Genomic DNA, 27,511 nt, shown 5'->3' with positions numbered 1-27,511 from the left:
TTTCAAAGTAAGAAATGTGATTCTATTTATTTCTCATAAAACAAAAATACACACATTCACATGAATTAAGAATAAAGTAACATTAATAAACCAGGAATAGAATTTCAGACAGCCAGTAAGTTTACAACTCACAGATAATAACCCTGTTTCCAGTGTACAGCTCAAATATATAGAATATGAACCATGTCGAAAAAGAAGGCATGTTGAGGGTGAACACATTGAAAGTGACAAAACGGTGACTGTAAAAAGAAAATATAATTCAGGCTTGACAGCAAGGAGGTAGGTCATATTTTTATGCAAAGCACCAGTAGTACCATTACACCCTCCCAAAAAAAAAACCTAAAAAAAAAAACAAAAAACAAAACCATGTACCTTGTTGCTACCAAACAATTTCACAAACATTAACAACAAACCCTTCTGAACGTGCGTGCCAACTGTAGGAAGCCAACTGCGTGTTTAAAAAGGCAACTTGGCTGCACTGAAGGCGGAAACTGGCTGGGTGTGCAAAGTTTCACATTCAGACACATAAGTGACAGATACTAAGTTAAGGACACAAAACGTGCTCGGTGTGATGTAAAAAAACGGGGCAAGTGCAAAAAGTAGTGTATTCGGTGGTGTGTGTGTGTGTGTGGGGGGGGGGGGGTAAAAGACTTGCCAAATGGCCCCTTGTGCACGTGACAGATAGTGTTTTAAAACAATCGTGCAACCACGTCAAGGGTGATTGTAGAGCAAACTGAAAAGAACCGAAAGGCACAGAGGCGTGAGCATTAAGGATTTCCTACGAAGGCTTTCTCTCATCAGGTCCACTAAGAAAAACAAAGCAAAACTACACAACACAGGCAATCACGTGATCAATTACACGTCAAGAGCCTCCATTAAAAATATACTTAATATAAATTACCCCTAAACAACGCAACGGATACATTTATTGACAAGCTTAAATTTGGAAAACCCTGCCCTAAAGCTAATTAGGTTTAGTGTAAAATGTTAAATAAAATTTCACTTAAAACATTGCTGATTGAATTCAACGTCACTCAAAACCCAGACTTTGGTACGAGATTCATCCTTTCATTGCCTCCGATGCAGACACAGGACGTGTCATACCAGAGATTCTCGTCTCTAAACAAAATACATCTGTAGCCACAATTTTAAGTGTCATTTTGGTTTGTCAGAACATACCAGTAAAGGTTTCACATTTTGAAAAAAAAAAAAAAAAAAAAAAAAAAAAAAAGACCTGCCGGCCGCATGTCATATACCATGTTCCAATCCAATTACGGGCTAGATCGGACTGGTCTAGTTAATTAAGCCAACTCTATTTGAAATCCATTCCAGTCATCTTTGTTTTGGTTAAAAACAAAATTTTACAACTGCGATCAAAAGACCTGCTGGATAAAATTTGCCTCAACAGGCTGTTTTAAAAGAATGGCGGTAAAAAAAGCGCTAAGCATGTAGTAAACTCAAAGCTTCATAGTTGTGTAGTTAGCATGTTAGCTTTGGTGTCAAAATTCACACACACACAAAAAACCCAATTATTGCCGCTACGGTAACATGTTTGCAGTACTCCATTGAATGGTAAGCCATATTTCATTGAAAGATGTAAAATATCAAATCCATGTTGAACATGAAATCATTTAGGCCACAGACCCTGATCGAATTTCCTTCAAATGGGCCTAAAGGACTTAAAAGAAACCCTCCTCCCACACAATGCTAAAAGGTGCAAATGATGCGCTGAGCGGGACTAGCCGCCCTTAGAAGGCGAGCCTTTTGGCGGTGACAAACTCTTCCAGCTCCACTTTGCCGCCGCCCATCAGCCCGAAAGCCGGATACATGATTCCCGAGCAGTCCACCTGCCTCTCATACAGGCAGCGCATGTTGTCGGCGTCGTAGAAGTAAACGCGCCCGGCATCGTGATCCAAGCAAATGCCAAGGCGATGCGGCATTGGCAGCGTACGGTTGCCGGGGTCTCCGGCGATGGAGGACGGGGGCATCGCTTTGGGAATGAAGAGCTTGCCCATGCCAACTGTGAGCAGCGTGAATGGTTGGGAGACTTCATAGCTTGCGTCTTCGCTGCCGCTGTCATGGCCACTGTCGTGGTCGTACCTGAGGGAGGAAAAGGTTGAAGGACACTTTTGACGATGAATGGATGAATCTGTTTGCAACAGTGCCATCTATGACAACAGACATCTTATTTAAGGCTGGCAGTGAATAAGTAGTATTGGGGATTTTATTTTTGGGCCTACTCTTTTTAAGGTGTGCAGGGTTCCTACAACTGAGAGAAAGATAAATTCAAGGCTTTTTAAGACTTCTTTAAGGCCTTTTGGAATCAAATTCAAGACACAGTCGACAAAAAAATAAACAAAAATCACCCCATGAGTTCGAGGCAATTTTCAACAAATGATTATTTTAGTTTTTTTAATCACATTTCGGTCATTTAGAAAACGTTCTCTCTGAAAAACATAGCTCTCTCCAAAGTTTAAGACATGGAAAACAATAAATAAAAAGGATGTTAACAGTGCATCATGGATCCTCAGTAAAAACTGGCACATAACTACTAATTCCAGACAACCCTGTATTTTTTGGCACAACACAGCAAGGATGAAATGATCAACAAGGGATTAAAGCGCCCTCTTGCGGTTTAGTGTGAAAATAACAAGTGAAATGATGTACCGGTAATATAAATGCAAAACTCAATGATATAATAACGTGCCAATTTCATATATGAGTTGCACAAGAGTATAAATCCCCCCCCCGGCCAAAACATGAACCAAAGTGCAACTTCTACTCTGAAAAATACAATACGTTTTATGACTAGTTTGTTTTAATTTCATATTTACTGTGATTAAATAATCATAAGAACTTAACTTATTTCACTAGAACATACTTAGTGTGTAATATTTTGCACCTCCTAATGGTACAAAAAAACCATTTCCTTTAGTAAAAAAAAAAGAAAAAAAATAGATTGGAATACTAGGAAAAAATACATGAACTATTATACCAATGTTGTTAATCCCTACTTAGGTCGGCAACATGTTTGTCTGCTGTGTTGTTGCTTGCTGTGGCACTGGTTTTCAATCACATTACACAACAGTGCCATCTAGTGGTCAAATGTTACACACTAAAGCTTTAAATAAATAACGGATTATTTTTATATTTTTACTTCATTTTCTACTGTTTTTATGAAACACTGCTCTTGTGGAATACGATCATAAAATTGAAACCCACACAGGGTATTACACGATCTGAAAAAGGGACTTCTGTCTGAGATTATGAGCTCTTTACAACTTAGTGGAGTTTCTTACATCACAAGCTTATTCAGGAGCTCAACTCGTAAGATTGTGTTGTGCCACTGGGAAGGTTGCAAAATTGTGTATCGTGTAGCATGACAGGAATGTACCTGGGACTGCTCGTGTCTCTTGGGTTGTGAAACCACTCCAACAGTTTTGTGTCCGAGGCCACGCCCACCTTAACCAGGTACGAGTGTGGCTCTACCTTGAAGGCCCAGTAGTGTCTGTAAAACATGGAAAATGAAGCTCACCTCAGGACAAACCCAATGGTTTAACAAGCCTTTTTACATCAACAGTTTGCAATTTACTTCCTCAAAAACTACACATTTTCCATTAAATGGCTCAGAGTTCTGTGGATTTAAAACTTGCAAGGCAGCAAATCCTCATACAAGAAATTGCAACCGGTTCTAGAGACCCAACCCTGAGCCATTTATTTTTATAAAATCACCCAAGTTACATAAACAGAACCGCCCTAAAGAGTGCGGGAATCCAAGTACAGTACAGCAACATGATTGGCCAATAGTGATAATGAAGTAAACGGCGCATAGTAGTCAAAACAATTGACAACAATACACAGTAATAACGAACTGCTATCCTATGCAATCACTTTTTGCAGGTGTCCAATATTAAAAACGGAAATAAATTATCACCTTTTGATGCTTTCTCGTGGCAGTTTTACAAACCGAAGCTAGAAATAAAATTGAAGATAGTCTTTAATCTTACACAATGTTGTGCTGAAGTGTTGTGTTTTTTGAAAAAGAATGCATTCTTTTTCAAAATAAATCTAAAGGTTACTAATAATGTATTACAAACTACCCTAATAGGTATTATAACTTGATTGAAATGTTATTTTAATCAGTTTAGCTAGCTTAATTTTGGATGAGAATATTAATGAAAGGCACCCAATTCGTAAAGTGAATGAAAAGCAAAGCTGGCTGTAGTTTACGTTTCATAAGATAATAAATCAATTCATCAATTGAACACCAAGCCTTGTGGCGGCTGTTCCCTCCTTGGTCGAAAGAGGGCGGTATGAGACAAATCACTACAGTTCATATACCTGCTCATTAGGATTCCTACATTTCGGGACAAGACAAAGCCGGAAAATAATACTGATGATGTGTTCGTCCAAAAATTTAAGTGAAATTCATAATGTCTCCTTTTATCTGTCGGGCAAAAAATTATGATGTGAATCATCCGAAGTTATTTTGGGGACAAGTCTCTTATAAGCCTATGATTTCAAACATTCATCCCCTTTAGATCTTCAGGGGAAGAGAAAGAGAAAGAGAGGGAAAGAGAAAGAAAGAGAAAGAGGGAGAAAGAGAAAGAAAGAGAAAGAGAGAAAGAAAGAGAGAAAGAAAGAGAGAAAGAAAGAAAGAGAGAGAGAAAGAGAAAGAGAGAAAGAGAACGAGAAAGAGAGAAACAAGAAAGCTTGATGCGGTTGAGAAAATGGTCACTTTTTCACCATGGAGGATGACCTCTTGAAGCGCATCTTCCAAAAGTAAGTTAAACTCAACTTTATGGAGCATATCATTTCATTAAATGTTTACTTTCTCAGTACAGAAAATAAATGTTACTTTAAAAAGCCTTAAACATACTTATACAAACCTTAAACATACAAAATATAAAACTAAAGCAACTTGTGAACTAATTCAACTTACGAACGATCTCGTTCGTAAGTAGGGCAGCGTCTGTACTGCATTTGGAAAATATTCTGCCTTCAAGAAACAGATTTGACTTTGAGAGTCCTCTTGTGGTTAGTATCTTAACTCTTTGGTGCTAAGAGAAAACAAAACAGAAGCGCAGAACTTCGACACCAGATCAAACGGAAAATTTAGAGCGCTTATTGCAAATACTCTTTTGTTGTTGCTTTGGAAAATAATTGTCCGAGTATAAAACATATTGTAATTACTTGAAGATTTTTTCTTATGGTAATGTTTAGTACAAAATGACATACTCTTGTTAAAATTGTTGTTAAATGATACTGCATACCCACGCTGTCCTGCCTTCGAAATACAAGAGTGGTCTTTGAGGGCCCTCTTTTGATTAACGCATCGATCCTTTGTTGCTAAAATTAAAGTGATAAAACCAGATGTCATGTTAATTGACGTTTTGTTAAATAAATCATTTTGATTTAAATGTATTTATTATTTACGCAACCGTGGCTCTTTCTGTAGTTTTAATTTAATGCCCCTTATACAGTATATGAACATTATATCACAGAAGAATTATGTGCATGCGTACCTTCCCTGAGAGATTCCAGTGTCGCCTATGATGTAGTCCAGGCTGATGTAGCTACCAGTCTGCACTCGATCCGCGGCAAGCAGGAAGGCCAAACCGGCCACGCTCTCTACGGCGTCACGGCGCTTACTGAGCGCCAGGCGCTCCGTGCTGAAGCCACACTTGTCATTGAACAGAAAGTCGAAAACTGCGAGGAGAAAGTCACAAAAATGCGATGGTCGGTGATGGTTGAGTAATATTCAAGGGTTCTCTTTTGATTGTCCCTTAAAATATTGAAATATAGATATGATTAAACCTTCTAGGCATTTGATAAGCTAACACTTTGCAATTGTTTAAGTACGCATGCCTGTTTATTTTAAAATTCCCAACTGATGACTTCACACTAGATTGTGCAAGTGTTAAAAGTAGCCATATGAGGGTGCTATAACACAAAATAGCAACAAAGATTGGTTCCTTTTCCCTCAGGTCATGAAATCAAAGCACCATGTTCAGCTTTTCTTCTCGTTTGAATGGAATTAATTGCCTTCTATAAATAGTTAGTAGGCCATCATGACATCCTTGCACTCTGTTCACTGAAGCTATTGCATGAAAGACCAATGTGGGAAAACTCCAGAGGATGCACTCATTTACATGCCTGGAAAATCCTTATCACAACTGGGGCATAATAATTCTAACGTCTGACTACACTCCACAGGAAACCGACGTGCTTAATGACATGAATTTAAGTTGTCCTCTCCGTGAAAACAGAAAATGAACAAGAAGTAACTGATACAAAAATAAAGAGTATTTTCCGATATTAGGTTTTTTTTAGAACAGCCTGTGGTATTCCTAATAAATCGAAACCTTCTTTGGCTGACAAAGAAACAACGAGGATGGTGAGTTTTCAGGGAATAATTGGTAAATGGACTGGATTTATATAGCGCTTTACCAGTCACTGAAGACCTCCGAAGCGCTTTACAATACATTTCACACAATCATACACCGATAGAGAGCCATGCAGGGCACAGGCATTAGGGGTTCTGTGTCTGGCCCAAGGACACTTTGACATTTAACTGAGGAGCCAGGAACCTGCAACCTCTTTGGTGCCAAGACGACCACTCTACCTCCTAAACTACTGCCGCCTCTATATAGATGAACATATCAGGAGTCAAACCTTTTTGACACAAAGAGCCATGAATGCAAAATGTATATTTTTTCCAAAAAGAGCCACTTCATCATTTTACAACAAAATTCTAAAAGCTCATCTCCAGACAAATGCCATATCTTCAGTGCATTTTATGTCTCTGTGTGATTTTTAGTAATTTCATGAAATATATGAAATCATAATAATGTCGAACTTGTGTCCAAGACCAACACATATCCTAGTTAAAATTTGTCTCCCTCCCACAGTTCCTTGAAGACATTGAAGTTCATTTTGACAATTTTGTTATGAATTCTAGTTTCAAAACAAGGTGCGATCAGAGTTATCACATTTCTTAAATTGGGAATTGAGTGGTAATCATTTGTCTTCCTTTTGCTTTGCAGATGTGCATCTTTGACATATTTGAAATGTACAAAAACCTGTCTTAAAAGTTCCACAAAAGCACATTGTTGATTACTTTCAAATTACAGGTTTGACAAAATATCCAGGAAATGGTAAAAAGCAGATGAAACCCCCGTATGTGTGTTCTGATGCATCTCATTGGCTAAAAACTCAGAAAACATCCTGATGACTTTTCTTCTTATCAGCCTTAAAGGTAGTCAAGTACAACAACGTTCCTGAGGCTAGTGGTAGAAATGTGTTATGGCACTCGTCAAGGCATTAAAATAATGAATTTTATCTGCGAGACAAAAGATAGGTTAGATTACAAAATGTGAATGGGTGATTTTTTGTTATTGTGATCACAAATAAGACACTGATCTACATTCCTCACCCATTTAAAGACCATGTAAACAAATCTCACATTTATGTCAATCATCATGTGCATTAAAAGACATCAGGCCAAACAGTTCACACAGTCAGCTGTTATATTTATTGTATTTTTTTCGACATGGCAGTTGCTCGTCCAATGCCACAGTTGATTGCACCAGTTACAAGTGAAAATTTCAAATAATAAATCACAATGTTCACAGTTTTTAGATGTTAGTTACAACTTATACCGGTCAAATTTTCTAACCTTTTTATCCAAGGTCAATCTTTTGTCTAGTTTGTCCTTGAATGGCCTTTTTGCAAACCCTCTAAAACGAACACGTTTCATCAGGGAATCTTCTATAAACGAAGACCCATATAGTTAACTTGCAGCTTTTGGTAGCATCAGAATCCCTACCTTTCTCATATAAAAGAATTAGATACAAAATCCGACATTGTTTTTGTCTGTGGCTAAAGATGGCTACATGAGTTCTGCATATTTTGGGGTTCACCCAGACTTCAAATTCTTCATTACTAATGCTCGGTGAGCCCTCATGTAGCCCTGGAATGTGAACACAGTGATGTGTCCGAAGCAATTTCAACATCCTTATTTGTATTAATAGAAGTTCCTTCTGTCAGAGCCTGCCTGAAGATATACTAATTAGCATTTCATGCTAGCTTTCAATTGTCCTAAAACTCTCCTAAACAATTTACCCATGGTTTGAGTCATGTGGAGGGGGAAAAAACTACCATGGTGATATGTCAAAACATCATTGTGCTTCATTGACTCTATTGTGTCCTTTGGAATTGAACACGTAAACAGCAAAGCATCTGTCATCTTTTAATCCTACGCTGAACAAAAAAAGGGAGATTATCCATTATTGTAGTCTGTTTGGCCAAAACAAAAAGACCCAATTGTGTCTTTATCCTGTGAACAATCGCATTTGGGGACCCCAAAGATTAACCCCTATAAATTAGCCGGTTTTCAGAACAACCAGAATAAATCACAAACATCATCTGGAACATCTGTGTTTTCCAGACTATAATAGTCCAATTGGCCAGAAATGTGAACGTGCGTTTTATAATTGGGTGTGCTTCACGTATGAAAAAGATTTAGATCTCACCCCGGTGTATTATCTTACTTGTGACATTATTGATAAATTGGTATTTATCGCTGACCACAATTGCATAACAACGGACATTAAACCTGGACAACAGTGGGAGGAGGGCCGAATCCTAAACACCAGGCCAATAGGGACATTGATGATTGTGAAAAAGGCAATCGGGTCTATCTGTATCTCATTATCACATTATTTAAAATCATGGTACCCGATATAACTATAAGAGAAATGACAAAAAGTGATTAAAAATCAGTGAAAACATTGGTTTTACTTTTCTTGGCTACGCCTAAGTTTTGTAGTGACGAACGTTGAATATTTGTAGCCATGCATCTATTTCTGTAAATTTTAGGACGACCGAATTACGACCCAATGTCTGACAATATTCTCACTCCCCATCCCAAGAATAACGTCAACAATGTGGTAAAACAATGCCTTTTCATGTGTTGACTGAATCCCTAGTAAACTAGTATATAGGATCAAGGTGCTCTGCCCGCCGCGATCCGTGTTCGATACCAGTTGCATCCGATTTTTGCTATTGCCGCCAGTAATAAATATCGACTGATCAATCAGTGGACAGATATGGATACTTATTTTTAGTGTAACGCTATCCCCCACTGTAGTTTTAATTCTATTCGCATTATCGTCTGATGCAACATTTGTATGACAAAATTATCACTCATTTTTGGGGGTGCACCTTATTAATTAAATCTATTTAGTCCCCTTACAGAAATTATTTTTCACCAACTGACTACGGGAACGGGGAAGGGTTTTACAGTCAGTGCTGTCGCAGCAGAGCGTGCGCCTAATTACCAATTTACAGCACAGTGAATTCCCTGGCGGCCTCCCATCAGAGTACTAACCAGGCCAGACCATCCTTAGCTTTCAGAGATTGGGCGTTCTCAGGGTGCTATAGCTATACATTTATAATCCAGCGCACCCAATAGTGCGGAATGTACAACATATAAGAATACCAACTTTTTTGTCATTACTTTTAGCACATTATTCTCACTGACTGCGCACTAATACCAGCGTTAATCCCTCAATTTACTTACCAGGTGCAGGGGGTGTATGGAAGGTGACCTCAGGGCTGTAAGGGCTGAAAACGGAGTTTCTGCAGGCGCGCACACGGAAGGCATACAAGCTGTCTGTGTCCAGGCCGCATACGGTTGTGCTAGCGCCGTGCATGCGCTCTATTGCTTGCCAAACGCCGTCTTCAACATCCTCGTCTGAGAGGGACCTGCTCGGTCCACCCAGTCTAAACACAAGGGATGCGATTGTCCAGCTAGAAATTCTTCTTTAATGCCAATCAGGTTGATGCATTCATCAAATAGGCGTGCCCACCTGCGGTACTCTAGTTGGTGTTGGTCTGTGGGTTGGTGGTCATCAGGCAGCTTCCAGAAGATTCTGGCCTCATTATAGACACGGCTTTTTGATAGGTCAATCATGGGGGCGTCTGGGACTGAATCAAGGGAAGAGAAGTTCAATTAGTAGAAGCGAATCTTTGAAAGTCACCTAAACAACATTTTTGTTTTTGGGTTGTTTCCTTGAAAAAATGTTGCCTTCACAAGCTTGAAGTGTATACAGATTTTTTGCTTTGCATGTTTGGGCCTCGTATCTCCCATACCAGTTGTCTTCAAACTACAGCCCACCTACACATTGGTCGAGCTCCCTGAACAATACAAGAGAGCATTTTGACGGGCATTTTTTTGGTAACCTAAAATAAAAAAAAATACTCCAAGTCTGGGTGCATGTTTTTGCTGCAAAAGTATTCGAACCCGTGTTGCCGCGGAGAGAGAGCATCCACCAGATTTATTTATTTCTTATAATTTATTTCTTATATATATATGAAAAGACATTGGGTTTTATCTTATTATCACACTATCTTTAGTCACTGCACCAGATAAAAATATTTTGTTGTGCATTTCACATGCTACTATGACACTTATAATGCTTAAAATAAAATAATTCATTGTCATTGTAATTTGTGAAGGACAACGAAGTTAGCAATCGTCTCTGGTGCCTTTTGGCAAGTCATCTATACCACTGGTGGTCCACTGCGCTCACTACTAGGCTGAACTTGGACCTGTTGAGATGTGTGCAGCTCATAGCAGAAGTTTATGTTCATTGTACTTTTTTCTGTAATTCTAGTATTATTCGATTATTTCATTTCATGAGTTATTTTATTATGGCTTTCTTGGAAACAATACATTTTTACATTTAGCTTCCCCCGCAATTGTCAAACATCCCACTCGTCTTCAGAAAAAGGAAACGTTTTGTGGCCCTATTGGAAAACCTTTGGGGACCACTGTCCTATTCACTCCAAAGAGCGGGGTTCTTTTGTATCTGAAACAAGTTTGCAGTGATTGACAAATGTCATGAGGAGCGAAAATCGTTGATTCCCTAAGACGGCTTTATGAAAGCCTTTAATCCTGCTCACCGGTGTACTTTGCTCGATTGCATGAACTCAAGCAAACGTATGCGAATACGAGCAAAGAGGACCATATTGCGTAACGCAGCTCAACAAAATAACCCACTAATACTAACAACCACTACTACTTTTATGGCAGTATCACAAGCACACAACACTATTGCACATGTCTATTGCCAGTTCGCAAAAAAATAGGGCAGTGGGCCATCAAGCGTTTAAAGACTGCAGTGCGCAAAACGTTTTCTAGCGGACTGCACTGCTTGTTTTGCTGGGAGTTCATATTTCCATCTTTCAATTAACTTTTGTTTTTGCGACATGCGCGAAGAAAAACAAAACAACTAATTTTTTACTATTGGGACAGTGCTTCTGTAAATAGGAGTCCATCTGAATGAAAGACACATTGGTGATGAAATTATGAGTGAAATTTCAAAGTTATTCCGCAGAGTTAAGTTACTGACATTTGATAAACAGTGTGTTGCTAAAAAAAAAAAAAGCTGAATCACTGTCGGTTCACAAGCCTACCAAGTTAATTATACTCTTATTTGTCACAAAAAAAATAACACCCACACATATAAAGCACTAAGTAACAGAACCAGCATGGAAGATTGTGCATCGTTAATTGTACCATGGTGTTAGTGCCAAAAAACAGATTTTTAAAAATCGACATTTTTGTTTACTCGATGATGCAAACCAGCCTAATTAATCATTTTCCATCTCACAAATGAACAATTCTAGTTACAAAGCAACCAACAAACCCATTTCTGTTCATACTTAGTACATAGAGTCCTCAACTAAACATACATTATAGTTTGCAAAGTAGCCCAGACTCAAAATTGCTGGCAAAGTTACATAAAAGTGCATCATAAAAACCCACGTTAAGCAGCTACAGTAGGTGGAACTTTATGAGGGGGGGGGGGCAATTTTAAGCACATCCTTCCATTAACATGTGTCCAAAATAATTACATTCCTGTACTTTGTGTTTATTAGCTCACTGTTAACATTTGGCTTGAAAGTAAAAGAGCAACACTCAAAGAGTTACAGGTGATTACCATGTGCTTAATAGCAATACAAAGATATCACTTGAGTGTCAGCCACTAAGCACACATTAGCACTGAATGGTGACGACTGTTCGAAAATTGCTGACATAGCAAACGCAGCTGAGGCCTTGTTGGCACCCTTACAACTTCCATTTGAGTGGACACGAGTCAACAGCTGACAGCTGCTAGTGACCATAAGGAGACTGTCAAGCTGACTTCAGACGTTTTTGGTTGATAGAAAAATTGCAAAAGGAATTGCTTGAATAGAACGTAACGCATTGTTAGGTTAACCCTATAACGTTCCTGTAAAATTTGCCTAGAATCCTCATCCAAGACATACCCAAAGTAAATTGAATGCTATTTTTGAACCATTGAGAGTACAGACCTCATTTTTTGGAAAGGTAAGACTGATGTTTTGGACCATGAAAAATAGTTACGCCTTGGAGTCAGAATTTTACAGTAATCTCTTGATAAGAAATTGATACCAAGTCAAGGATGGGGGGGGGGGGGGGGGGGGGAATTTTTAAGGGTTATTGTTCTATCTTCGTTATTCATTAGCCATTGTCCGTCGTCGGTCAGTTCATAATACGCTACAAAACCTAGGAGCCGGGACACTTACTCTCAGCCAAAAGGCCAAGCTAAGGTCCTAGCCCCAAAGCCTTGCTGCGATCAGTTCATAATTCTAGAGTTACAGTTGGCATAGGAAAACAATTAACACATGTTCACAAAAAAATAAATTGCAAATCTAAGTGAATAAAGCAATGTTATAGGACTGGGACACTAATAATACTCAGGGGATCAAACTTAAGAATGAAGGGGGTTAAATGTAGACATTGGCCCTATTCTAATAAGAGTTTAAAGTATCTTTAGTTCCTCTGCTAAGAGCTGATGGTGCTCTTAGCAGAGGAAACGGGGCTCCCGTGGCAATAATGCATTGCACTTATTTGATCTAATTGAATCTTCTGGCCAAACCTTTCAACCCTAAAAAAAAGCTTTCCCACAAAAATGCAAGTGTGTCATTTTGTGGTTTGTGTAGAATAAATTCTTTACAATCGATATTTTATTCTGGTAACTGATAAACGCAGATTTAGTTTTGTGATGGGAAAAAAATTATAATTTTAACAGAAGAGGCCTCTTGATCATTTTACCCCATCTCTTTATACTCACGACAGTTTAGCCATTCATTATGGCCAGAGTCAAGAAAGTGGCGGTAAAGGGTAATTGTACATACCGTTATATTTGCTTTAAAATGTTTTTTTTTTTCCAGCGTTAACCTGCTTAGTCGTCTTAACTTTGTTGCTGACTGAAAAAGAAGTAATGAAGGACATAAACAATTTTTTTTTTGGATGAAGTATTAATAAATATGTGATAAACAGGGTGGAAACATAGAAAGATGAAGGTAAATGAAGGATGTAAGCCTGTCAAAGAATCAATCAACTAGACTGTCGAATCACAATGATAACGATTGCTCCCCTTGTCAACAAAACAACATTGATTGTAGTTACATAAAACTAATACCATCATCACTACTAGAGGACAGCAAATGCATTGATTAAATTTCCCCAAATCCCTTCAGCCTAAATAGATGAGCTATTATACCAACGGTATCACGATAACACTGTATGCAACATCCCACATGCCGACATTTCTTGTGTAAATACCATGTAAATTATAATTATAGCCTTATCCCTCTTGTTTTATAACCTTATCTTCTGGGCTCATACCTCACTGTGAATGTGTAAAACTGGAGTGTCATGCCCAATTTCGTTGTCACAATATGTTAACCCATTTTGTAACAATGACAATAAAGGTATATTCTATTCTATTATTATATCAGCTACTGTATTTATACAAAGGACATGGTAAAACCATTACGTCCGTCCTTGTGAGCTCATTACTCAATGACGAGGCCTCAAGATTCACCCAGCACTTGTATGGATCTAGGGTATTGTTTCGATATTTGATGCATTCACTTTGTGTGCCATTACCTCCACCGAAGCACAACTCTTTGAGAAGGGTCTCTTCTCTGGATGTGTCCAGCACAAACTCGTCAAAGCAGGGATCGGCTGATGGGTGAAAAGTCCTAAGGGACTCTGTGGCTTTCTGGATTCTGAAAACGGAAGCATTATAGCATTTTGCATCCATGAGTATTTGATGCATTTCTTTTTCATAAAAGAGGATTAAAAATAGCTCTGGAGTGGACAGTATCATGATCAGAGTACAAAGGTTTCGTTCTTATCCAAAGCTGCTAATGGAGCTCAATTAGCCGGCTTGAGTTTGCTTACTGCACAAGGAAACCGGCCTGCACGTGGCTTGGCATGTTTAAGTTCTTTAGTAACAAAAACGAAAATTGCACAAGTTAAAGGGTCTCACAGATATACCTGACATGTAGCTGCTTTGCAGTCTGTACAAAGCAAGATTGGTCAGTCTCTTTAAGCACCTCCTGAGCATAGCCCACCAGACCACTGTTCTCCAGCATGCCCTGGTACTCCTCCATCTGGGAATGTATGTATTACAATTACTGCATGTAAGTAGTCAAAACTGATTTTGTCTTGCAAGTCGCAATTTGTGAAGCAACTGTTTATGAAGCATTCAAATGTATATATAATCAATGTAATGGTATAAAAAAAATACATTGCAAGAGTAAATGAAATGTAAAGTCAGGAATAATTTAATGTTTTGCCATCATGACCAGGCCCCCAATAAATAAAGCAGAAAGGGATCACACTCCACCTGAGATTTGAGCTGACCCATGCGACTGTTACGAGACTGCTCAATGGATGCGAGCATTTCCAACTTTCTCTCCTGCAGGGTCTCGAACAGACGGTCAAAATGCTCAATGGCCTGGCGCTCTGCAAGCTTCCCATTTTCCTATAAGACATAAGTCAATTGTTTTACTCCACCCGGAGTTGATACCTTTCGTCTGCTGCTGTATTTCTACAAAACGCATTCCAACGTGCATCATAAAAATGTAAACAATTGGACCTTACAAAATTGCTGGGTTGAGGATTGTTAAATGACAGTATAGGACACATACACAAACAAATACGAGAACATCCACTCATGCCCCCCCCCCCCCCCTGCTTTGACTATACATGGTTGGCAATGTCAGAGTTCATTCACACGCACTAACTAAATTAATAAAAAGCAACATCAGACACACATCTAGGATGTCAACAGCTTCAAGTTTTTAAGTGACTAGGGGAAGCTCTCAAAGTGTGTGAACATGATATCCTTGGGACTCAGGTAAAAGGAAGGGTAATTTTGAGACTTCCAATGCAGTAATAAACATTGCCTTGCAAGCAAAGCTGTGAAGCAGATATCCTTTGAGATATAATTCATTGCAATAGAACTGTGTTAAGTAAAATATGTATATTGATTATTACAACTACTTCTGATGGTGAGCATTTGTTGAAACAAAAGCTTCTGTTGCTCTTTGAACAACCGTTCTTATTCCTTAAAAACTGCCCAGTGTGTCAAGACAAGAAACACTCAGAAATCACTTCAAACCGTAACGTGGCTCAAAGGAAACCAATTGTCCTTGTTGCTTACCAAATAAACCTGAACATATTTGACACAAACAGATGATTGAACACAATTAAACTCAACAAACAGGTTTTCAAACATATTTGGTGCCGTTTAAAAAAAAAAACTGTGCAAAAATAGTTTGTACTCTATTGCGGTAAGCGCCGTCTGTAAAAAAAAATGACGCTAAAAGGAGGAAAAATCTTATCGGTATGTTAAAAGGCGAAAGATTGGCAAATAACTTTAACCTTGGCCATTATGTCTCAGTGTCATTTACGCAGTGTAACTTTTTATATTCTTGGGCTTTTGCGTGCAGTCTAAAGGTAGCTCTAATAACTACTAGATTGCCCAAAAATTATACAACCGTTTCTTTTTGAGTGCAGTCATCTTCTCATGTTGCTGTTAGGCGCTTGATACTGTACCTCTGTTTGACCAATGAGATGCTCCAGTCCCGTAATTTGAGCTCTGACTTGGTCCTCCTTGCTGATAAGATAATGGATACTTTTAGCCAGCTTCTCCTGTGAAAGATGAAAGCACAGCAGATTTTGTCAATATAATCCATATTGACACGCTGACAATAGTGCAAAAGGACATTATAAGCAGGAGCTGCGTAGTTTTAGTTCAACATGAACCTGAATTTTGCCTTCCAAGGACTGAAATGTAAAATTGTGGAAAAGGTGTAGCTCAAGATTCACAACACAGTGAAAACAACGAGTGACCACTGCCTGCATCCAATATCAACAGGCCTGCATACAGATTACATTTCAGATTGTGCTTGCACAAGTCTAAACTCATCATGTGCTCTCCTGTTGTACATTTCATACTGACATATGATTCATATTTGAGACCTCTACTATATCACTGTTCCTTAATGGGATTTAACAGTATAGATGAAGTCTCTTGAATAAACAACAAGCAGAAAGTGCACTGACACAGGAGCTATACTACACTATACTATATATTCAAATCTATTAACAGCTTATACTTGCAAAAAGTTTTTTTTTTACCCAATTCCTATCAGCTATGAGGGTTTGCGATAGTTAATACCATATTTGGACAAAGGGCTGTACATTCCCACTGTGGTGTTAAACCATTAAACCTGTTCTCCAGGTTCTTGTTGCTAATTAAAGCGACGCGAGCGCCTGAGGAAAGAAAGACATTCATTTGACACGGAGCTTTGTGAAAGTTCTGTACCTTAAGGATCTTATAGGCGTTGCTCATAGATGTGACCTTGTGGTTGGCATGTGTGCCTCCAAGCTTGCAGAGGTGGCATACCGGCCTGCGGCACACCTCGCAGTACATGTTCACCTTTTCCATCTCGTGCTCGGGACACATAAGCACCTGTCACATTAGAAATAATATATATTTTTTTACATTTTACAGTAATGAATCATTACTTCCAGAAAGCAACGAGCAGTGTTTGAATAAACGTGTTACAAGGGAACTCAGACATTATCTTCTTCGCTCCTGAAATAACATACCTTCATTCCACCAACAAAAAGCTGAATACGACATATGTAAAGGGTAGGCATTATTATATCCCCCTGCAAATCACAACTGAATACAGTTAAGGAGGCGCTATCTCAAGCACTGAGAACAGGTCGGCATAATTTCTTCCTAATGATGTTCTGATATCCTTCCTACCGTACACCCTATCTGTATTTACAAGAATACTGAAATTAGGGGTTAAGTTTATGTGTACATATGAATGAAAATTTTATTTCGAACATAAAAATAAAAACAGGACAAAAACAATGAGTCAACAACGAAATAATGTCCCACAAAATGTTCGAAAAGGGGTAGTCAGAAGCAGATGCTTATTTTTCCTACATACTTGGTTGTATGGAACCAGTAGCGAATGGTAGTCTGCGCGTTGGGATGGGGGTGTGCCATCCGAACGCCATTTGAGACTCCTTGTGATTAAAGGCCATATAACTAACATAACTTGACTGAACTTTGGTCTTTTTGTTAAATATTTTTTAGCAATACGCCTTGCCATGAGAATTTAAAAAAAAAAAAAAAAAAAAAAAAAAAAAAAAAAAAAAAAAAAAAGAGATGGAAATATTAGTGATTTGAAGACAAAATGGATACGGAGTGTATCAAAGGGTTCATTTGCAGGCGTTCATGATTGCATAAGCCAAGAAATATTGAAGGGTTCACTGCCTCATAGGTTGGTGTACACATTTTCTTCTATTTTATCATGTGGAAATTTCAAAGCAGTTTAAGGGGGTTGGCTTCAATGAGAGTATATGCGCCCTCTGTTGGCTGCGGCTGCATCGGCTCGCTACAACGGGTCAGGTGTATCGACATTTCGTTCTGTGTACATTGTTACACAGAATGACAATACAAAGGAAATTATTATTATTATTATATGGTAACGGTAAACTAGAAAGGTACTTTCAGGGTAACATGCTACCTGGGTGTCTGATCTGGAATGTTACGCATTTACTTATTAAATGGAGTAACTGTAATTGATTTTTCTTCCCAGTAACATACCCTACACTGGCAATGAGACAAAGAAATACAAAAGTTGGGTTTTTTTGGGATTTTCATTTATCCATCAACTTTCTGTCCTGCCTTTACTTGTTGGTACATGCCTTAGGCCTAAAGTTGGTGGTGGGTCCCACATACTCGTGCTGGGCCTTGGGTGTGCCCCAAGGGTGGTGCATCTTGAAGCACTCATTGCAGTAGCTGGCCTTGCAGTCCATGCAGCTCTTGGTAGCTTCCTGCAGCTGCGGCGGCTTGCAAATGTTGCACATGATGGCCACAGCGGCTCGGGCTGCCTGCCGATAGCGCTCTACGATGCTCTCCAGAGTGAAATTGCGGAAGAGCATGCTGATACCACGCTCGCCCAGGTCGATGTCATGCTGGCAGCCCGGGCATGGGATGGTGGTAACACGCGGTGTCACCGAGCCTCTCCGCCATCCTGGAGAGGAGATGGAGCCTGGCAAGGATGACTTGTGATTAGCAGATATCATGTTTAGTTTATCCTTTTTCAGTCTTCAGTACTCTGCTTGGGATTTTGTCCGAGGCTCTACTTGTGAATACGGTTTTCACATGTTAAATTGATCAATTACATTTTGCACTTTTGAATTGGACTACTGAAAATCAAATTCACAAAGTTGGATGTGTATATAAAGCAGTGACGTGCAGTTGGGGGAGAAATTGCCTGTTATCATGGAAACCTTAGAATCATATTACTGACAACCTTAATACAGAATAAATGTTCTTTTAACTACACAATTTTTGGATTTTCCATTTTAAAAACAATGAATTTTCACATTATGAATATCAATACAATTAGTATGCAACATATTACTGTTCATAGTTTCTGAAGATGAAGAGTGAGAATTCTATTTCCTCATGTCAGAGGGTGAAATTTGGTTCTATTGGTTGGTGTAGCATTGAAATGGTCCAAGTCAGAGGAGGCGAGCTTCAATTACAGAAAGATGCAAAAAGTAGTTTATTTAAGGGTGTCTAAAAGATGCACGTACTTGCATCAGGAACGAGCTGACAGAGGCTCCAATCATGTCACAAGCCAAAGGTGGCAGGCATGAGTAAATACGTTCTAAATTCCATGCAGCTCCTCTAAAAGGTACGATAATAGGGTTTTCTATGATACTTTTCAAACATTGCTTTCTTGTTCAGACAATTCAATAACAATGTGGGATAATTCATTTGTGAATTAGACTGCCTTACACCGACCTCACCACACGTCACTGACAAAACAGACCATACATTAATAGCACAATTGCAGTAATTAGGTTAACATCTGTAGCGAAAAATTAAAACGAACTTCAAATTAACATTGATAGCATTACTATTTCCATTAGAATGATTTACACATGAATGCAGTCGGTCAATCTCATTACTACAATAATCACAAATAGGACCTCAGCATGGTCCCCTCACATTATGCTTTCATACCCACAACGACTATTTACTGCTTCTTACATGTGTGGATGCATGTAACAGAAGCATAACACAATGCATCATAACAAGCAGCTGTCACTCATGGGTCCAGAAGGCAGCCCCATTTTGGGACCACCAGGGATCATTATGATGATAAGCATTCATGTTTAGGATACAAAAACATGGCATATTTTTTAACATACAAAACATTCACAACAATGATAGACAGAACGTGCTTATGTTGAGCTGGAGCAAGGGGGATTCAATGTTCAAATGACATTTAAAGTAGCAGAAGTGCAGACACTGGAAAAACACAGGAGTTAACCAAATCCACATAAGAATTCCAGTTTGTTAGCTTCTTAAAAACTAGACCAATAACTTTTGCACTGACTTTTTGTCTTTTTTTTGTAATGCAATCAAGGACTGATAGACTTAGGTAAAATACGTTTAATGATTACACGTCCCTTAAAACACATTGACATCTCTCAGTCATTTGGATTTCATTACTTCATGCAACTTTTGGTATAACGGAAAAAACATTAGGGCAAAAAATTCTAACTCCTTTAGTGGCTGTATTGAAAGTTGTTTTGATAAATATTCACGCTTGCTGCATTTCATACAAAGAAAATCAAAGCAAGACGTTGGGCCAAAGGATTGTCTTCTACTGTATTGAGTTATTTCTCCAGTTACACATAAACACTTACTGTACTTTTCACATGGACAACAACTTCTCCTAAAGCAACTGTGCTTTTAAGACTTATGTGTTTGCCTTCTACAAGACTCTGCTGGTTATTGATGCAGCAGCATTCTAACATGTGAGGTACAGACACCACAAACACAAAAGCAGTGAGCTTGGACAAGAAAAAAAAAAAAAAACTGAACGCACTCAAAGCCAGCAAACAGACAACTCTGCAAACAAACCAATAAAAATAAAAACACATCGACAAGAATATTGCTTCACGTTTTTGAGGAGAAGTGAGGAGTGCTGGATTTATCTCAGTATTTCCGCTTCGTTTCCGAGGACCTGAAAATCCAATCAAACACTCCTCAAATGAGGAAAAACACTGGGGAAAGGGGTAAACAGGGAGGTAGTGGTAAAGCGACAAACGTGTGAACTTGTATGCATCTGAGCGGCGTGCAAGTGAGCGATGTGACCAAGCGTGATAGTTTGAGACTTCCAGGCTAACGCAGCTTCGGAGTGTAATGATTAATTCTATGGGATGATGAACATGGCGCGGCCTCTGCAGTAAAATCAGACGGATGATAGTGATGTTTTTAACAATATGTCAGACATCTCCAAAAGGCAAGAAGTTTTGCATAACATAGCTGCTAATGGTCAAAAAAATGATTTGAATTATGATGGTTGATGTGTTGCCTCCTGTTTTGTTTAGTTTGCAAAAGGCAATTCTTCCTCAGCGGATGCTAAACAATCAGCCTGTCTCGTGTAAATAATGGCGCTAGACGAGCTAATGATAAGTAGAAGCGCCCCGAAGGCAAGAATCTGGGCAAGTCTAAAGGGTGTTGATGGGATAAGAATTTAAGCTTCTCTGGTTCAATACAAACCTGATACTATTCTCCAAGTGGAACTTTTTACGTCATTCCTTTTGACAAAGTGAACACGGTAGAGAGATTTGTAATCAAGATTGAAATTGATCTCCAAATATTTATTAAACAAATGCCTTTTTCTCCTTCACTTACTTGACCAGTTGTCAGCAAATTTGTAACGTAATACCGCTAGCTAGGTAATTGCAGGGGAAAACAAGCAACCGTGACCAAGAACTTTAAACTTGAAGGTTGGAATTTTTCACAGAATCATTTAAGTTGTATTTTTTGTGCCATATAGATTTGTTATTTTTCCAATAGTCACAAAAATGTTGGAAGGTCTTAGTCTACCGTTTTTTTCTTGATGGTAAATAGGTTTGCCTCCCTTGAATTTAAAGCCGTTTGCTAGTAACAACAAGGCTAAAGATAGAAAAACAAAGGGGGAAGGACTAGCGGAGAGGTAGCACTCAAGCTAGGATTTCACAAAAGGGTCCAATGGCGACACTGTACTCACTACTACAGTAACTCAACAGTCTGAGGCCATGGCTACCTCGACTTCCGAGCGACCTTCGCACTGAGGCTGTAAGCAATCAACAAAGAGGTGACAATAAAATATGAAAACAACACAAAGAGTTTATGTGATCAAAACATCATGAAAACATTTGTGATGCCAAGTGGTTAAATCAGAACATGTAATGAAGCCGAGTGTGAAACACATTTTTGAACAAAGTTGGCTAGACGTGGAAACGGTGCATCGAGAAAAAATTCACACCACTTATTCTATGCACATTTGATAAAAGTTGTATTGAAAAAGGACCAATCAATTTGAAAATAGCAGTTCTCCAAATCTCTTAATCCAATCGAGCTTCACTGGTATTGCCAACAGGAATGGCCAAACAAACCCAAATATTTTGTGCCAGGCTTGTGACATTATATTGAAAAACAACGTTAGGTCAATATCAATGCTGCCGAAATGAGCAAATAATTTAGCAAATTTTGTTTATAGTGGTTTTAGTGCAAGAGTATAAAGACGTCATTACATAACGCAGCTGATGTAAAAGATGGCTTAAATGCTGTGAATACACTATATGCACACAATAGTCATCGTCCATTTCAATAGGAACACATAGAAAATCTAAACGTTTATGTAAAGGTCTTACAGCAATGACGTTAAAAAGGTGTACCTAATGAAATGTCCAGTGAAAGCAATTTCAATACAAATCATGCACAACAACGAATAACCAACTACAAAATGCATTGTTTCAATTATGTTATAAAATTTTGTTTTCTCTAGCTTCAGTTAGACATACATGGGTGCAATGGACTGTTTCACCTTGTTTTACAAAAAAGAAAACATTTTTAGGAACATAATTAGTTATGAGTGCTAATGCATCACAACTTAGATTTTTTGGTTTATGTTTTTGAGTGCAGTTGGTTGGACATCTATTACAGTATTTGTTTTGGGCTTTCAGGCCAAATTTGAGCATTTGCCCGGGTTAGCTATCAAAAACATTTGGTCCAAATGTCAAATTAAATCTATTTGTAGAGCAATTTACAGACAAATTGCCGCTGTATAAAAGCATTCATTGTACAAAAATACAGTAAAATCCTCTCCCCCTCCCCTCCAACAACCCGAAACACCTCATTGAGTGGTTAAAATATAATAAAAACAAAATAGAAAAATAATAAAATGTGTTCATGGCAAGGCACAGAACAACAATTAGAGGAAGATGCTCTAAATATTATCCTGTCTAATCATTTTACTAGTCTGCCTTTTATCTCCCTTTGAAACGTGTTCAGTATTTACAACGGCTAAACTTGCAAAAGGAATTTTTCCTGGCCTTGTACACTGGTCAGAAAAAATAGCGATAGCACAGCATTGCCTGTCCCACTTGCGCACTGATAATAAACAAGCAGCAGTTCCCCTTCTATTCTTCGCCTGGCACTAATCTCTTTCACTCCACACTGGGGCTGCCTGCATTACCATAGCAACCAACCATCCAAACGGCATTGGCCACTTGCTCTTTTGGAGAGGTGACAAGCATGCAAGTTGTAACCCTTAAGACGCACGGTGCACATTTGCATCCTGATTTAAAAAAAAAAAAAAAAAATTAGAGAAAGTAGTATTTCTAATGCCTGCAAGAATGTTTTTGATACTGTAGCTGAATGTGGCTTGTTCATAGTTTACATATGGGGAGGTGACCTAGCATATAGAGGGTCTTTCAGCCTCACAACAGATTTGCTTATTCAAAAGTGGAGGTGTGGGTTTCCTGTGTCAGCGTAACACAAGTGGGATACAAGAAACTCATTCAACTCTAGTTGGGTGAGAAACGTCGCATAGAGGGTTTTTCTTCTCTACGATTTTTGGCACTCGTTTCTGCCATCCCATTGCCATGACAACCACTTGTAATTTGGTCTAGTAGCATAATAATGTTGCCACTGGCGCAAATTAGGGAACTTCTGAGCAGTTATAGTTTCAAGCTTTATCCCAAAAAAATGGTTTAGAAAAGTTGGATTTAAATAATGCATGGTAATATTTATACTTAGGTTTTTAATGTTCATGGGTCGACGTTCATTTTGTCAATTTTTAAAGTGCATCTTTGACAAGCGTATGGTATGGAACATGTTTCATTCTATAAATTACAACAAAAAAAGCTGTAAAAGTGATAAAGATGCAATCTAAACTGCAATTTATTTAGGTAGATTCTGCAGTTGCATATCCTCAGATTTTACAATGACTAGTTTTACCGTGAGATTATGAATGCAGACTACAAATATGAAATATTCTCACATTGAGGATCACGCCTGAAAATAACAAATTTAAGCAGTGTTTGTTGAAACTACAAAATGGTACAGGTAACCTCCAACTGACGGCCTGCTCGACTTGTGTCCACGGCCAAAGAATGCTCCTTTTTTTCCAGCTAATAATGAAGTCAATGTCTAGCACCGCATAGCAACCAGGAAATGAGTAGCAGCCCAGCCACATGTACAATAATTTTGGCAGCCAGCCGGCACACCATTCTTCTCTTACACTTAGTAACTAGATAGAGTCTCAGCAGAAGATGGTGCCATTGTAATGGATTTACAACCGGTTGGTACGGACCAATCCTAGTTGTAAAATGGATGTTACCAGTAACTTTGAAGAATATTTGATAGGAGATACCTTGGTATTTAAACGTGAATAATAAAATGGTCAATTGGCCTGGTAAAGCCAAAAGGAACCAAAAACTACAGTGACAAGTTCATATGCTTTGTCTCACACCATGGTTTTGTGATCATGCAGTTATTTGACACATTCTCTCTAGGTTGTACAAATTCAGGCTTGAGGTTGTCAAAATTAGTCAGTCATAACTAATAAGGTGACTTGAATCTGAGAGATAAGACAAGATTAAGGCCTGTGTGCCATTTGTCCTTAACTTATTTGTGTTCATTAAAGTAGGACAAGGGGGAGGAGGGATGCACAATGCGTGGCCCACTTTAAGCTTGGTCTTTTGTCTTGGATCTTTGTGCACAGAGACCTTTCAAGTCCGACACTTTAGAAGTTGCCCCGCTTTTGCAGAAAAAGTGTGTCTCCAAAGACTACAAAACCTAATGACCATACATTTGGTCAGCATTCTAATAATCAGATTTTCCATCTCACGTTATATGACACTATGTGGAAAAGATTGGGCCTGACTGTCCAAGGGGAAGATGAAAGCAAGAACAAGCACATAAAAGAGGAAGTCACATGACAGGCACCAGCATTTGGTCATCGTTTGATTCCTTATTTTGGGATTGCTTAGCAGGCATTAAGATTATAATACTTTACCTTACGATTATTTCTGGTTTCTGTTCTCACAGTTTATATTACTTGAAAGTACTTTATATTGCGCTAATGTAACTGTTATTAAGCTCATTACCTATATGGAAGTTACAATCATTTTGTTACTAAATGTATCATTCCATTGCAAAAGTGACACATACAAAAAATGTTATTTAAACTTGCAATTATTTGACCACTAAAATCCGCTGTATTATGTAGTGCAACTGAAAACAAGTTTTAAAAAACGTAAGGAAGAATACTAACAAAGACTCAAAGTAACCGAAAAAGACAATTTATTCTTGTCATTCTTGTGCCCAGAGAAGTTTTGGGTTTCGGGGTACCCATATGTTCGGTTATGTTATGTAAAATGAATGCAAATTTCGTGACCTAAGAGTATTTTTTCTTGAATATAATGTAATTTAATGTACTTTTGCTTATCATTTAAGTTTTTTACATAATATTGTTACATTACATTTGAATACTTTGGGTTACTTCGCATCAATTCATAGTGATCCATAATACCCAATAAAGCTACTTCACAGATTTTTATTATGAGTTGAGTTCTGCAATCTGATTGGCTAAACGGCCACCCTGCCCCTTTTCTGTTAGTCTGTGTGTCAATAGCATTGTGGTCCAAGTTGTAAACATACATGCAATAAAATGAAAAATTGTAATGAAGTACACTACTTGTATTTGTTGTTTGGACGGTTATTTTCATGCCACTTTTTTGTTTTCCCAATAACGTCCACATAATGGTAAAACAAAATTTTAAATGAAGTTGAGTGTGTCCTGAATATTACAATACAGCGCCAACATTTTTGATGATGTTTGACATTGTAGATTGCATTTGTTCTCAATGTATAAAACAGTATTTAATAAATAAAGGCTACTTCACGGATTTAGACTATCGCAGGACCTTTTCTGAACTCAAGCCTTGCAAAAAATGAGGGATTACTTTATATCAGTTACTATGTGTACATCTATGACTTGCAAAGTTCCACAGTCTCTCACACTGACCTGATCGTACCAGCTTGTCCAGCCTCTCCATGGAGGGGGAGGGCACGCGAGATCTGGGGCTGCCCGGCAACGAGCACTCGGAGCTTCCATCCAAAGAGTCGTCATAGTTTAGCATGAGCAGCTCTCGGACACATTTATGGCACACGCTGTGCTGGCAAGGCAGGATGAGCGGGTGCGTGAAAAGCTCCTTGCAGATGGGGCAAATCAGCTCTCGCTCGATGTTCTTGATAGGAACCTGCAGACAAAAATCACCAAGCGTTATAGATTACACCAAATAGCAAAGACCTAACATACACGATTGGCATTAAATATAAAAACGACCAGTCAATATGTTTCCCAATGAGCTCATTTTTCCTTTATATAATACACAAATACATAGCCCTTTTCTATATGATCTTTTTTTATACAAGTCTCTTCAGGAAATCACCTGTCAGATTGCTATCAACAAAGATGCAGCTTTGCATTTTTCCCATTGTTGAATGCAATATCACAGCAACAATATAGTTACTCAGGTTTTTGCAGGGGTGTAACAGAAACTCTTTAAAACAAGTAAAATTGGTCCCTATTGGGATTCATTTCAACAGAGGGACTGCAGGCATATTTTTGGCAGTCCTGTTCAAAATAATAGCAGTGCAATGTGACTAACCACAATATCTCAGGTTTTGGTATATTCTATATTGTTACATGCCAAACAAGTTATCAGTAGATGCAGTACATTCTCAGAAAAACATAAGACCCAGCATTTATAATAGGGGGCAGCAGGACGGCGCAGTGGTTAGCGCGTGTGCGGCACAGTTCTAAGGTCTTGGGAACCTAGTGTGTGGGTTCAAATCCAGCTACCGGCCTTACTGTGCGGAGTTTGTATGTTCTCCCCGTGCTTGCGTGGGTTTCCTCCGGGCACTCCGGTTTCCTCCCACATTCCAAAGACATGCATTTCAGGTGGATTGGCCGGTCCAAATTGTCCATAGGTGTGAATGGGCGAGCGAGTTGTCTGTCCCTGTGTGCCCTGCGATTGGCTGGCAACCAGTTCAGGGTGTCCCCTGCCCAATGCCCAATGATTGCTGGGATGGGCTCCAGCACCCCCGCGTCCCCATATGAAGATAAGCGGTGCAGCGAATGAGATGAGATTTATAATAGGCACAAGCCAAAGGCTGTGAAATTGGGCAAATAGTTCAAAAGTGTGCGTTAAAAAAAATAGCAGTGTCTGCTGTAGACTGTACAAATCCACAACTATTTTGCATTTCCAAAAAAGGTAGTATTTAGCAATGCTAATATTTAGTGGCAAGACCGCAGTTATTTATAGCTGCTTCAAATCTGAGTGGCATAGAGTCAACCAACTTGTGGCACATTTCAGTTGTTATTTCACTCCACGATTGCTTAACAACATTCCACAATTTATTTACATTTCTTGGTTTTGCTTCACAAACAGCCTTTTTTCATACCACCCGAAAAGTTCTCGATTGGACTGAGCTCTGGGGATTGGGCTGCCCACTCCAAAACATTAATTTTATTGGTTTGAAACCATTTGGAGTCATTGGCATGTCAAAACACCCATTTGAAGGGTGTGTCTTCTTCAGCATAAGGCAAAGTAACATCCTTAAGTATCTTTGTATACACAAACTGATCCATAATCCCTGGTATGCAACAAATGGGCCCGACACCAGAGTAGGGGAAACATGCGCAGACCATGATACTTGCACCACCATGCTTCACCGTC

The 27,511-nt window shown here is 38.7% G+C and overlaps 1 protein-coding gene across 6 annotated transcripts in view; it reads right to left on the bottom strand.

Annotated features, from left to right (window-relative positions):
• Nucleotides 1-27,511, bottom strand: part of trim36 (tripartite motif containing 36) — a 39,953-nt gene continuing 12,442 nt past the window's right edge. For 2 of the 6 annotated variants that reach the window (XM_088336081.1, XM_088336082.1), the window contains exons 2-14: nucleotides 25,795-26,029; nucleotides 20,395-20,457; nucleotides 18,119-18,465; nucleotides 16,716-16,862; nucleotides 15,944-16,039; nucleotides 14,730-14,867; nucleotides 14,378-14,493; nucleotides 13,985-14,106; nucleotides 9,873-9,990; nucleotides 9,584-9,786; nucleotides 5,526-5,709; nucleotides 3,395-3,508; nucleotides 1-2,100 (exon numbers count right to left, since the gene is read on the bottom strand). In XM_088336081.1, coding sequence (XP_088192207.1) covers nucleotides 1,749-2,100; nucleotides 3,395-3,508; nucleotides 5,526-5,709; nucleotides 9,584-9,786; nucleotides 9,873-9,990; nucleotides 13,985-14,106; nucleotides 14,378-14,493; nucleotides 14,730-14,867; nucleotides 15,944-16,039; nucleotides 16,716-16,862; nucleotides 18,119-18,465; nucleotides 20,395-20,457; nucleotides 25,795-26,029 — 2,235 coding nt within the window. In that variant the 3' untranslated portion in view covers nucleotides 1-1,748. Of the gene's footprint in view, nucleotides 2,101-3,394; nucleotides 3,509-5,525; nucleotides 5,710-9,583; nucleotides 9,787-9,872; nucleotides 9,991-13,984; nucleotides 14,107-14,377; nucleotides 14,494-14,729; nucleotides 14,868-15,943; nucleotides 16,040-16,715; nucleotides 16,863-18,118; nucleotides 18,466-20,394; nucleotides 20,458-21,489; nucleotides 21,556-25,794; nucleotides 26,030-27,511 lie in introns of all 6 variants that reach the window. The other 4 variants (XM_088336084.1, XM_088336085.1, XM_088336086.1 and 1 more) reach the window with 3 other exon arrangements.

This window comes from Urocampus carinirostris, chromosome 5 (genome assembly GCF_059441175.1).
Source record: "Urocampus carinirostris isolate Australia breed hairy pipefish chromosome 5, RoL_Ucar_1.0, whole genome shotgun sequence".
Classification (NCBI taxonomy): Eukaryota; Metazoa; Chordata; class Actinopteri; order Syngnathiformes; family Syngnathidae; genus Urocampus; species Urocampus carinirostris.
This window is presented reverse-complemented; position numbering and strand designations above follow the sequence as displayed.